This window comes from Acomys minous (assembly GCF_964271855.1).
Source record: "Acomys minous genome assembly, chromosome: 19".
Lineage (NCBI taxonomy): Eukaryota > Metazoa > Chordata > Mammalia > Rodentia > Muridae > Acomys > Acomys minous.
Genome location: NC_140499.1, coordinates 33,258,662 through 33,272,162, shown reverse-complemented (window position 1 = coordinate 33,272,162; position 13,501 = coordinate 33,258,662). Strand labels below are relative to the sequence as shown.

General features: G+C 40.0%; 1 protein-coding gene across 5 annotated transcripts in view; it reads left to right on the top strand.

Annotated features, from left to right (window-relative positions):
• The window catches only part of TRPC4 (transient receptor potential cation channel subfamily C member 4), a 163,488-nt gene that overhangs the window by 100,752 nt on the left and 49,235 nt on the right, over nucleotides 1–13,501 (top strand). For 3 of the 5 annotated variants that reach the window (XM_084768321.1, XM_084768323.1, XM_084768322.1), the window contains exon 4: nucleotides 10,363–10,699. In XM_084768321.1, coding sequence (XP_084624447.1) covers nucleotides 10,363–10,699 — 337 coding nt within the window. Of the gene's footprint in view, nucleotides 1–10,362; nucleotides 10,700–13,501 lie in introns of those variants that run through there. The other 2 variants (XM_084768324.1, XM_084768325.1) reach the window with 2 other exon arrangements.

Below are 13,501 nucleotides of genomic sequence, written 5' to 3'. Positions count from 1 at the left end.
GTTTTTGAACAGCTGTATTTGGTTTTATATAGATCCCAGGGCTATAGAATGTGATATTTATTTGGTCATTCTAGCAGTCCTGGGTATGAATTCTATCTTTTTTATTTTATTAATTTATTCAGATTACAACTCAATGGTTATCCCATCATTTGTAACGTACCGTTCCTCCCTCCCTCCTGCTTTCATCCTCTTTCCCTCCCCTAGGTCTATGACTGAGGGAGACCTCCTCCTCCACTCATGTTGTTAGCCTGTTTATTCTTTGAGTGCCACCAGGCCTCCCCACCAAGAGGAGGTGGTCAAATATCTGACACCAGAGTTCATGTCAAGAGTCAGTACCTGCTCTCCACATAACTGTGGAGAATGTCCTGTCCATTGGCTAGATGAGAGTAGGGGTTTGATGTTTACTACTTGCATTGTCCTTGGTTAGTGCAATAGTTTGAGCAGACCTTCATGGGCCCCTGTCCACCAATCACAATGTTTTTCTTGTAGGTTTCTACAACCCTCTGGGTCCTTCTATTTCCCCATCTCCTATACTTGTCTTACCTAGAGTCCCAGTAGGATGTCCTCACATCTGTCCCAATCTCCTGGTAAGTGAAGACTTTCATGGGACATGCCTTTTGGGCTAGTGCTCTATTATAAGTGAGTATATACAATGTGAGTGTTTCTGCTTCTGGGTTAACTCACTCAGTTCCATCTATTTGTCCACAAATTTCAGGATTTCTTTGTTTTTAATAGCAGAGTAGTTTTCCATAGTGCAAATGTACCACAGTTTCTTTATCCATTCTTCAACTGAGGAACATTTAGGCTGTTTCCAGGTTCTGGCCATTATGAATAAGGATGCTATGAACATGGTTGAGCATATGTCCTTGTTGTGTGCTGGAGCATTTTCTGGGTATTTTCCAAGGAGTGGAATAGCTGGGTCTTGAGGAAGCCCTATTCTCAGTTTTCTAAGAAAGTGCCAGATAGATTTCCAAAGTGGTTGGACAAGTTTACATTCCCACCAGCAATGAAGGTATGTTCCTCTTTCTCCACATCCTTGCCAGCATGTGGTATCACTTTAATTTTTGATCTTAACCATTCTGATGGGTGTAAGATGGAATCTCAGAGTTGTTTTGATTTGCATTTCTCTGATGACTAAAACGTTGAGCATTTCTTTAAGTGTTTCTCAGCCATTCAATATTGCTCTGTTGAGAATTCTCTGTTTAGATCTGAGCCCCATTTCTCAATTGGATTATTTGGTTTGGTGGTGTTTAATTTCTTGAGTTCTTTATATATTTTGGATAATAGACCTTTGTAGGGTCAGTGAAGATCTTTTCCCAGTCTGTATGCTGTCACTTTGTTCTGTTGCCAGTGTCTCCTGCATTACAGAAGCTTCTCAACCGCATGAGGTCCCATTTATTAATTGTTGACCTTTTTTTTTTTTTTTTTGGTTTTTTTGAGACAAGGTCTCTCTGTATAGCCTTGACTGTCCTGGACTCACTTTGTAGACCAGGCTGGCCTCAAACTCACAGCGATCCGCCTGCCTCTGCCTCCCGAGTGCTGGGATTAAAGGCGTGCGCCACCACGCCTGGCCTGGTGATTGTGACCTTAAGGCCTAGACTGTTGGCGTTCTGTTCAGGAAGTTGTCTCCTGTGCCAATGTGTTCCAGGCTCTTCCCCACTTTTCTTCTAACTGATTTAGTGTCTCTGGTTTTATGTTGAGGTCTTTAATATACTTGGACTTGAGTTTTGTACATGGTGACAAATATGGGTAGAATTGCATCTTTCTACATGTAGACATTCAAGTAGACTGGCACTATTTGTTGAAGAGGCTATCCTTTTTCCACTGAATAGATTTGGCTTCTTTGTCAAAAATCAAGTAACTATATGTGTGTGGATTCATTTCTGCATCTCCAATTGGAGTCCATTGATCAACCAGCCTATTGCTGTGCCAGTACCATGCTGTTTTAATTACAATTGCTCTATAGTACAGCTTGATATCAGGTATGGAGATTCCTCCTGAGGATCTTTTATTGTATAGGATTGTTTTAGCTATTCTGGGTTTTTTTTTGTTTTTCCATATGAAGTTGAGAATTGATCTTTCAACGTCTTTTAAAAATTGTGTAGGTATTTTGATAGGGATTGAATTGAATCTGTAAATTGCTTTTGGTAAAATGGCCATTTTTACTATGTCAATTCTCCTGATCCATGAACAAGGGAGATCCCTCCATCTTCTGATGTCATCTTCAATCTCTTTCTTCAGAGATTTGAAGTTTTTTTCAAACAAGTCCTTCACATGCTTGGTTACAGTTACTCCTAGATATTTTATATTGCTTGTGGCTATCATGAAGGGTATAGTTTTTCTAATTGCTTCCTCTGCATGTTTGTCTTTTGTATATAGGAAGGCTACTGACTTTTTGAGTTAATTTTGTATCGAGCCAATTTGCTGAAGGTGTTTATCAGCTGTAGGAGTTCTCTGGGGGAAGTTTAGGGATCACTTATGTACACTATCATATCATCTGCAAAAAGAGATGATTTGATGTCCTCCTTTCCCATTTGGATCTTCTTGATCTCCTTTTGATGTCTTATTGCTCTAGCTAGAACTTCAAGCACCATATTGAAGAGATATGGAGATAGTGGGCAGCCTTGTCTGGTCCCCAATTTTAGAGAAATTTCCTTGAGTATCTCTCCATTTAATTGGATGTTGGCTATTGGCTTGCTGTATATAGCCTTTATTATGTTGATGTATGTGCCTTGTATCCCTGATCTCTCCAACACTTTAGGGTGTTGGATTTTGTCAAATACTTTTTCTGTATCTAAGGAGATGATCATGTGGCTTTTTTCTTTCAATATGTTTATATGGTGGATTACATTGATGGATTTCTGTACATTAAACCATCCCTGCATGCCTGGAATGAAGCCTACCTGGTCATGTTGAATGATATCTTTGATATGTTCTTGTATTCATTTTGTGAGTATTTTATTGTGTATTTTTGCATCAATGTTCATAAGAGAAATTGGTCTGAATTCTCTTTTTTGGTTGAGTCTTTGTGGGGTTTAGGTATCAACATGACTGTGGCCTCATAGAATGAATTTGGTAATGTTCTATCCATTTCTATCTTTTGGAGTAGTTTGAAGAGTATTGATTATTAGCTCTTCTTTGAAGGTCTGGTAACCACCTGGCCCTGTTTTTTTGGGGGGGGGGATGGGGAGGAGGCTATCAATGATTGCTTCTATTTCTATAGAAGAAGTAGGACTATTTAATTTGTTTATCTGATCTTGATTCAATTTTCACAAGTGGAATCGATCAAGAAAATTTTCCATTTCCCTTAGATTTTCAAATTTTGTGTCATATATGCCTTTAAAGTAGGATATTACGATTTTTTTTTGTATTTCTCCAGTGTCTGTTGTTGTGTCTCCCTTTTCATTTCTGATTTTGTTGATTTGGTTAGTGTCTCTCTGCCTTTTAGTTAGTTTGGTTAACAGTTTGTCTATCTTGTTGATTTTCTCAAAGAACCAGCTCCTGGTTTTGTTGATTCTTTGAATTGCTCCCTTTGTTTCCATTTTATTGATATCAGCCCTGAGTTTGATTATTTCCAGATGTCTACTCTTCTTGGGTGTTTCTGCTTCTTTTTTTTTCTAGGGTTTCCAGATGGGTAGTTAAGTTCCTTAAGAGGGATGTTTCCAATTTCTTTATAAAGGCACTTAATTCTATGCAGTTTCCTTTTAGCACTGCTTTCAATGTGTCCTACAAATTTGGGTACGTTGTTCCTTCATTTTCACTGAATTTCAGGAAGTCCCTAATTTCTTTCTTTATTTCTTCCCTGACCCAGGTGTCATTAAGTAGAGGGTTGTTTAGTTTCTATGTATGTGTATGCTTTTTGTTATTTCTGTTGTTGTTGAAGTCCAGCCTTAGACCATGGTGATCTGATAGGATACAAGGTATTATCTCAATCTTCTTATATCTGTTGGTGCTTGCTTTGTGACCTACCATGTGATCAATTTTGGAGATGTCTCCATGGGGTGCTGAGAAGAAGGTCTAATCCTTTGTATTTGGATGAAAATTCTGTAAATATTTATTAGATCCATTTGATTCATGACGTTGGTTAATGATATTATTTCTCAGCTTAGTTTCTGTTTCAATGACCTATCTTTCAGTGAAACTGGGGTGTTGAAGTCTCCACACTATTAATGTGTGGAGATTGATGTGTGGTTTAAGCTTTGTTAATAGTTCTTTTACAAATGTGGGTGCCCTTGTATTTTGAGCATAGATGTTCAGAATTATGATACCATCTTGATTGATTTTACCTTTGATGAGTATGAAGTATCTTTTATCATCACTTTTGATTAATTTTGGTTGAAAGTCTGTTTTATTAGATATTAAAATGGCTATGCCAGCTTGCTTCTTGTGACCATTTGCTTGGAATATTTTTCCAGCCTATAACCTTGATGTCCCATCCAGCAGGACCAGTAATAACGGGGTCGTGAGGGGAGCCATACCTGAGAGATGGGATGGGAAAGAAAGAGGCGAGATCAAGTAGCGTTCCTATCAAGGTCTGTTTATTGAATCAAAAGCAAAAGCTTATATGGGGTGGAGGCAGGAACTAAGCAGTAGGAGGAGCCCGAGAATGTCTCCAGATGATACCATCAGGGGAACATCTTGTGGTTTATCTCGGAACAATTTCTATCTTATCTTAGCTAACTATCTCTCAGAAAGTCCCAAGCTAACCTGCTAAACAACATCTGCAGAGGCTGAAAGGAGGAAGTTATGCAGAGGCTGAAAGGAGGAAGTTAGCTTTGGAACAGGACATCAGTATCTTTCCATAGCCAGTAGACTCTTTTAGCCTTGAATGACCCCGGGCTGGCTCCGAACACGTTGAGATAATATCTGTCCTTGTAGGTGAGATGTTTTTCTTGAACGCAGAGGAATCTTGGATCTTGTTTATTCATCCATTCAGTTAGTCTATGTCTTTGTATTGGAGAGTTGATACCATTGATGTTGAGAGATATTAATGACAAGTGACTGTTAAGTCCCTTAATTTTTGATGTTGGTTACAGTGAGAGTTTGTGGGGTTGTTTTTTTGTGGTGACGTAGTTATCTATTTCCTGTGTAGTTTTGGTTGTGGCTTGTCCCTTTGGGGTAGAGTTTTCCATCAAGTAATTTCTGGAAATCCAGATTTGTGGAAAGGAACTGTTTCAATTTGTTTTTGTCAGGGAATATTTTGTTTTCTCCGTCAATGGTTATTGATAATTTTGCTGGGTATAGTAGTCTGGCCTGGCATCTGCAGTCTCTTTGGGTTTGCAGGACCTCTGTCCAGGCCCTTCTGTTTTTTATGGTCTCTGCTGAGAAGTTGGGTGCAATTCTGATAGGTTTGCCATATGTTACTCGGCCTTTTTCTCTTGCCACTTTTAAAATATTTTTCTTTGTTCTGTATAATTTGTGTTTTTCTTATTATGTGGTGAGAAGATTTGCTTTTCTGGTCTATTTTATTTGTTAGGCCTCTTGTATGTGTATATGCATCTCTTTCTTTAAATTGGGGAAATTTTCTTCTATGATTTTGTTGAAGATATTTTCTGGGCCTTCAGGTTGGGTTTCCTCTCTTTCCTCGATGCCTATTTATCTCAGGTTTCGTCTTTTTATGGTGTCCTTGATTTCTTGGATATTTTGTGTCAGGAATTTTCAGATTCAGCATTTTCTTGATGGTTACTTTGAGTTCTACAATTGTATCTTCTAGTCCTGAGATTTGTTCCTCCATTTCTTGTATTCTATTAGAGAAACTCACCACTAGGTTGCTTGCTTTCTTCTCTAAGGTCTCTCGTTCCTGTTTTTCTTCTGTCTGTGCTTTTATCACTATTTCTATTTTCATCCTCAGATCTGGAACTGTTTTATTAATTTCCTTCATCTGTTTGTTGTATTTTCCTGAAATTTTCCAGTGCTTCTCTATAGGCCTCTTTTATATCTTCCACCTGTTTGGCTGTGTCTTCCTGCATTTGATTATGGATTTTATTTGTTTCTTCCATTATCATATTCATTACTAAGGATCTGAAGTCATTTTCTTGTATTTCTATTGTGTTTTGAGTTCTTAGGGTTGCTTTCTTTGGGATTGCTGGGATCTGGGGATGCCAAGCTGTTTTGGTTTTTTGTTGTTTGCGTTCTTACACTGTCTTTTAGTCATATCGTTATTTCTGATGTTGGATGGTAGCTTCTGGTGTCCTTCACTGGTTGTTGAGAGTGGGTAGTTGGTGAGTGATTATAGGTCACATGCTCTTGCCTTTGGGGATTAGGGAATTCTTCTCTGGAACCAGCAGGTGACCTGGTTTCTGCTCCAGAAGACTTTGTTCTACACCTTAAGCTCCTGACTGGGTCAGCAGAGGTAGGCTTCTGCCTGAGTCCATTCACGCTGAGGGGATTCAGACCAGCTGTGTTGGGAGCCACTGTTTAATTTTCTGTCCTGACCCTGCTGGGCCTTGGAAATGTGACCAGCAGTCAGGGTCCTGCTCGGATCAGTCTAGATAGTGGACCAGTCTAGATTGTGCATCTTTGGCAGTTCAGTCTCACTGAGCTGTGGCCACAATTCAGACCCCCTTCTAGACCTTTCAGGGCAGTCTAGCTTCTCCCACGAATGTGGGAGTCCCACCTGAGCTGTGGGGACTTTGGCTTTATCTGCCCAATTGTGCTTTGTTTGTTTTGTTTTTGAGATAGGATTTCTCTTGTAGTCTTGGCTGTCATGGACTCACTTTATAGACCAGGCTGGGCTTGAACTAACAAAGATCCGCCTGCCTCTGCCTCCCCATTTTCAAATTAGTTATTCACAAACTAGTTGTTTTATGGCTAGTAACATAGTAACAATAGTAAACAATAGTAAACAATAATTACTATTATTATGGATGTGCTATTTCTCATAGAAATCTTTTTCTACTTATTGTTTTTATGATATATTAATTAAAATTAGGTTATAATTAGGTCTCTCTTGCTTGCTCACAGATTTAAGACTTGATATTTTTATAATCACTAGAATGTCTATTTACATTGAATTCTTACTAGTCTTAAAACATTAATTCTGTACATTAGAAGTATGCATAGCTTCACAAGGCATCTAATACATTAAACCAATGTTTACCAACAGTTAACATCCACAGGAGTTGTGCGATGCATAGCATTACTCACTGGGCTTAAGTTGAGTCTGATACTGGGCATCATTGACATGCTCCCAGCTGATGCCAGTGTCACTGACCTCAGCCAGCACTACAAATAGCAAGGGCATGGACTCAGGAGTTTCCAGAGGAAATTTTTTACATAGATGCTAAAAGATGGTGACAGCAGCCCTTTCCACTACATCTGCAGAAAATTCAGACTAGCCCAAGGATTTCTACTCAACATTTTCAGTATAGTCTTTCTTAAATGGAAGCCAAAGTATATTCACCATGCACCTTGTATCAGTCAAAAGCCTGTCTGTTATTTCAGGCTTAACTTGCTACCTTGAATTTCTGTTGATTATTTTACATTGAGCACCATCTCTGATGCTTTTTGGACCTTTCTGTTTCAGAAGCTTGAATCAAGTCATCCATAACATGCTCCATCTTCAACACGTGTTGATTTCCCAGAAATGGACTTACTAGTTCCAAGAGACTGTGGTCTCTCTCATCCCCACTTACTGGTCTGATAGACAGTGCCAACTCTAAATTAGGAAACAGCATGAGTAAATGCAGCTTTGATTAATGAAGTAAATAGATATAATCAGTTAACATGATCTGAATATACCCAGGGAGACTAGAGGAATTGTCTCTGTTGTGGACACAAGTATAGCTCTCTCTGGGAAACAGCAATAGTTGAAGGTCATGGGCAGCTTTGAAGGGATCTAAATGGATAAGGGAACAGAAGGGGTTTTCATCTATGGACTCTCTGTGTCCAGAGAGCCCTTAAACCCTGTTGTCAACATTATAAAATACATTTTGGAAAAACAACAACAGCAACAACAACAACAACAACAAAACAAAAACTTGTATGGAAACGCTCAAACCGGACAGGATAGTTGCCTCTAGAATATACATATTTTACTCTTTTGAGAATATAGCTGTAGTGTAAATTTTGAGTATGAGGTTTTAAGCTAGAGAAATATAATGAAAAGCTGAAAATATGAAGGAAGGGTAAAAACCTAAATAACTCACATCCGAACAAAACACTCTTTGTGTCGCTTTCACTGTCTGCTTCCTCTCAGTTTGTATTATCTATAGTTAGGGGTTCAGTTCCTGACTCTGCAGTGGGGGCTCATTCGGTTGATTGGAATATCTCTAAATATACTTTTCAGCTTTATTCTTTCTCATCATTTTTTTCTCAGTGTTTTGGGATTTTAGTATTTTGTGCAGTTGTTTTTAGTGCGTTCGTGTAGGGTCACAATTTATTTGTAGAAATGAGATTAGTTTCAGTTATTTTCACAGTGTCACCAGTGATTAGGATCCTATGACTCAGTGGCTCCATAAATAGTCAAAGGATCAGGCTTATGAAATACTTAAAGGGTATTGAATGCAAATTATCAAGAGCTTAAAAATACTTTCCAGGGCCCCTTTTATGAATGTATGGAGCCATTGTAAGTTTGAACACTGAGATTTCTCTTCCTGTTGGCTTGGCCAGAGGCTGAGGCACAGACCTGCAGTGAAAACCTTCTTCCCCCAGGCAGGGAGGGTGCAGAAGGTGGCGGTGTCTCAGGAAGATGGTAGAGGTGCCCTGGCTGCAGATATTCCACCAGGGGTTCCCTAGATGGATCAGTGGTTTAGTCAAAGAGAGCATCCGCTCTATGAAAGAGTCCTTCGGAGAAAGTTGGAAAGCTGAGCAAATTGACAAGAGGCAGAAAAGAACTCAGAGAAGGTCGGAAGGAAGGCGACAAAGAGGAGCAGGGAAAAAGAGGATGATATCATCTACTTTAACAATTAAAAGTTTTGTTTTTTAACTCTTATAATACTTGTCTTTTGGGTTCTGAGTTACCACACTCAGTTTGAGGTTTTTTTTTCCTAGTTCCATCCATTTCCTTGTAAATTTCATGATTTCATTTTCTTGACAGCTAACTAATATTCCATTGTGTAAATGTGCCACATTTCCATTATCCATTCTTTAGTTTATGAACATCTTGGCTGTTTTCTAACTTCTGGCTATTATAAATAGGGCAGCAATGTGCATGGATGAGCAAATTCTCTGTAATAGCATGTAGAGTCCTGAACCCCCCAAAGACAAATATGTTCTCTTTTATATGTGGGTGTCAGCTCCTGGCTCTTGATTTATGTGCTACAATCTAAGTAACTACAGAGGTTAGGTACTTAAGAATGGCATCAGAAGGACCGCCCCAAAAGAATGAATAGAATTGAGTGTTATGGCGAAATGGAGGGAATACTAGGATAAGAGGATTGACTAGGATGAGGGCATGGTAAGGGAAGGAATGTGAGGAGGGACCACTGAAACCAAGGCCTTCTTAAAAGCCATGTGAAACCTACTAATGCAGAAGCTTCTAAATCATATGCATATGCAAAGGGAATATAAATGGAATCACCAAAAAATAGGGGAGACAGTGCCCCAGTTAGTTACCATATGCCACCAAGTAAAACCTCCAGTGCTGGGAATGGGTTACATCTTATTTAGTCCCAGCACCCACATGGCAGCTCACAACCATCAGTAATTCCAGCTTTAGGGGCATCCAATATCCGTTTCTGGTTTCTGTATACATCAGGTCTGTACACATCATGTAGACATGTGGTGTACATATATGTAGGCATACACCTAAAATAAAAGGTAAATCTTAAGTAGATACTAGAGCTTGAATAGGGGCACTTGTGTTTAAGGCTCAGACCAAGCTTATTCCTGTTTGAAGGGGATTCTTAGGGCATCCATGAGGTCTCCCCATCTGATACCTCAGGGTATCGAAGTGGATGACGGAATATTCATTCTCATCCACTGTGGTGTAGAACTTTGTCATCAGTCCAAGGGAGGGTGGCCAGCTGATGGTAGTCTGAAAACTCTAAAGCTGTGAGCCAAAATGAAGGGAGGACCCTATCGCGTCGCAAAACCTGATCAGGAGCGAAGAGTTTCTAGCCCCAATTTTACTTAGACCATTGTGACCGATTTCTGAACCATTCTTTGGTTTTTCCTGAGTGAGTAAAATGTGTTATCTTCTGCGTACTCCCTTGATCAGTCTTTTTATATGTGAGAAGACAGCTTGTGTCTTTAAATTCTAATACTGCTTTACCAAAGGATATGTGGTTTGTTTAAATTTGACTTTAACATGAAATTAGGAAAACTGTTGAAGGTTGTCATTGTCTTTTTCCCCAGTGAACCGAGGTCATTACATATAACAGGGGCATTATTTTCATTCTTTTTTTTTTTTTCCCCTCCTAGTTTGTTGCCCAGCCCAACTGCCAGCAGCTACTCGCATCCCGATGGTACGATGAGTTCCCAGGCTGGAGGAGGAGACACTGGGCGGTGAAGATGGTGACGTGTTTCATAATAGGACTGCTTTTCCCCGTCTTCTCCGTGTGCTACCTGATAGCTCCTAAAAGCCCACTTGGACTGTTCATCAGAAAGCCATTTATCAAGTTTATCTGCCACACAGCCTCCTATTTGACCTTTTTGTTCCTGCTGCTGCTTGCCTCTCAGCACATCGACAGGTCAGACTTGAACAGGCAAGGTCCACCACCAACCATCGTGGAATGGATGATATTACCGTGGGTCCTGGGTAAATGTGTTACTATAGAAAATATAATAACAAACGTGTTTCTGCCGTGGAATTTTGTTGCTTAGAAAGACTGTTTGCTAATGTTTGGGGCAGAGGGAGAGACCGCACATAGGTTGTGCCCATGGTAGTTCTAAGGGCTTAAGCCCCTAAGACATACAAATGTTTTGACCACTGTGGTGTGCTTGCTCCCAAACACAGCCTCGGAAAGGTAATCTTAGGTGACTGGATTGCAGGTGCTGATGACTTTGTGTCCTACAAATGACTCAGGGTTTGTGCCTTGTTTGTCTTTTGAATATTTCTGATGTGTCTCGTTGGCCATACATAATTCCTTATTTTTGTCCTGTGCTGGCATCTGATCCCAGAGCCTTTACAGTGCTAAGCGGGAGGTCTGTCTGCCACTGACCAAGCTGCACCCGCAGCCCTAGTTTTCATATATGCCTTCCACTAGATAAGTATGTATGTCTTTCTCTCTCTAAAGAAATACTGATTTTACACACACACACACACACACACACACACACACACACACACACACACACACAAACTCTGTCCTCTTGCTTTCTTAGAAAATTTTATAGTTAGGAAAATAGGAAATTAAACAATAGAACAATTTTCAGCCATCATGTTACCAGAGATAAATAATTATTTTAGAACTGCTACAATCAGGGTACAAAACTGTGTTTTCCTTCCTTTCCGTTACTGCAGCCATGCTTAGAATTTGCATTTTAATTACCCTTTTCTGTATCCTGCTGTGGTTTGCTGAGAAATCACATTTTTCCCCCCAGTTTCACTTGAAATCCCCTTGGTCTCAGACCCAGCTCGTTAGAAAGCGACACATTTCATGATTCACAGTCTCTGGAGATATGCTTGGGTTATATTCAAATCTGCAAAGAGACTAATGGTGAGGATCAGGCAGGGAGAAAGAAGGCGGCCCACCTTCCCTCCTAATGCTTACGATTAGTCTTAAATGGTAGCTAGAAAAAGAATAGTGACGTGACTGGTGTTTTACATATTACTACTCGTTATAAATAGCATCCCAAGCGGACCCTTGAGTCAGCCCTAACTAATCTGATGTGAATACAATCTCTGCTCTATTTAAGCTAAAGGGAGAGTTTACACCTGTAAGTCCTCGAGACCACCGCAGCATTGAAGTTGATAGTAAGGTGAAACCATCCCTGCCCACCGGATTATCTCTCATATGTCTCTAGACTCTTACCAAAGCACTTGAGAGGCTACGTATTCATAACTCCACACTGGGTGCCTGAAGATCCTGACATCCTATCCAAATGGCATGCACAACTCTGTTAGGAGCGCAGCATGTTGTGTGCAGCATGTTGTAAGCAAATATAGCATTTCTAGTCTTTGTTCAATCAATAAGAAGACACTGAATATCTTCAAAGAGTCCCAGGGTATGATTAATACACAGCAACCTAGAGGCACCCAGCCCGATGGGGCTCCATTTCACTGCAGGGAATGGGTGACAAATTAATGGACAGAATTTTTTTTTAAACTGTAGCCAAATATACCTTGAAAGGGAGACAGAAGTGACATCAGAGACACAGCTCAGTGGTGAATGAGTAGACTTGGTTGAATGATAACAGTCTAAGGTATCTACTCGAGGCAACTTTTTCAGGATAATATGACTACAGGGAGCAAATTGACCTGAAAGCTTTTAGAGTGAGAAGATAACTTCCTAAAATTAAAAATATGTATGCGAATGATCATCTCACTTCAGAGAAGGGCATGTGATAAATGGTGTGTATGTAGCAGTAGATCTCTCAAAGAGCCTCGCTTTAGAGGACCCAGGGTTATCAGGGCTGTGAGCTGGGATGCTCCGGAGACACTGGCTCTGTGGACTGAAATATAAGCAGTCTCAAACCCTCAGGGCTTCCAGAACCTTCATCGGTAAAGGGAAAGGGTTTTCGTGGGATGGCCTTGGCTTCCGTTGAATCTGCTCAGCTGCCCTCATTAGGGAGAGAGAATTGCTGTTCTCACAAAGGAGCAGAAAAGGGCACTGAGGTAAGAGTGCTTAGACCTTCCTGCAACACATGACCTAGATAGAAGGGTGTGGACTGCTTTGATGGCTTCATCAGAACAGCATCTATATCTTCTTGCCCAGGGCGGATAGCTGATGAAGTAAGACATCACTAGATTCATTTCCTTAACCAAACACTTCCTAGTTTATGAACAGTAAAGTTCTGGCTTTATAACAATAAAGTAGAATGGCTTGGACCAGGGTTCCCTTCCCAGCACCAACATGTTCTCCTACAACCATCTGTAACTCCAGTCCAGGGGACCAACTCCCTATTATAGCATCTGTAGAAAATTATATATACTTTGGTACACACATACTCATGCAGGCAAACACTTAATGTACTTAAAATAATTAAAAAAAAAAAAAAGGAAAAATTTCTTTGGGATACTAGTTTCCAGCCTTTCCCAAAAGCCAGTTTGAATTTCTCCTCAGGATACATTATAACTAAAGAATACAGGTAAAAATATGCCATGGCTCTTTATACTGCACAAAAGTAAACATGCACGCACATATATACATGTACGTAGACATATGCATATATAACTTAGCAAAATCTTGCTTTTTTCATAAAAGTAGCACTTTGGTAATGGTTGTCGTATATTAAATAATGCTTTGCTCCCACGAGGAGGAAGAATGGCTGCTGAAGTGATTGGCGTTAAGTCATGCCTAAGAATATGCCGCAGTCAAACAGCATGCAAATCTATGCACTGTGAGCATGACGGGAAGGGTGAAGTGAGGAGACGACGGAGCAGAGAACAGAATTCCAG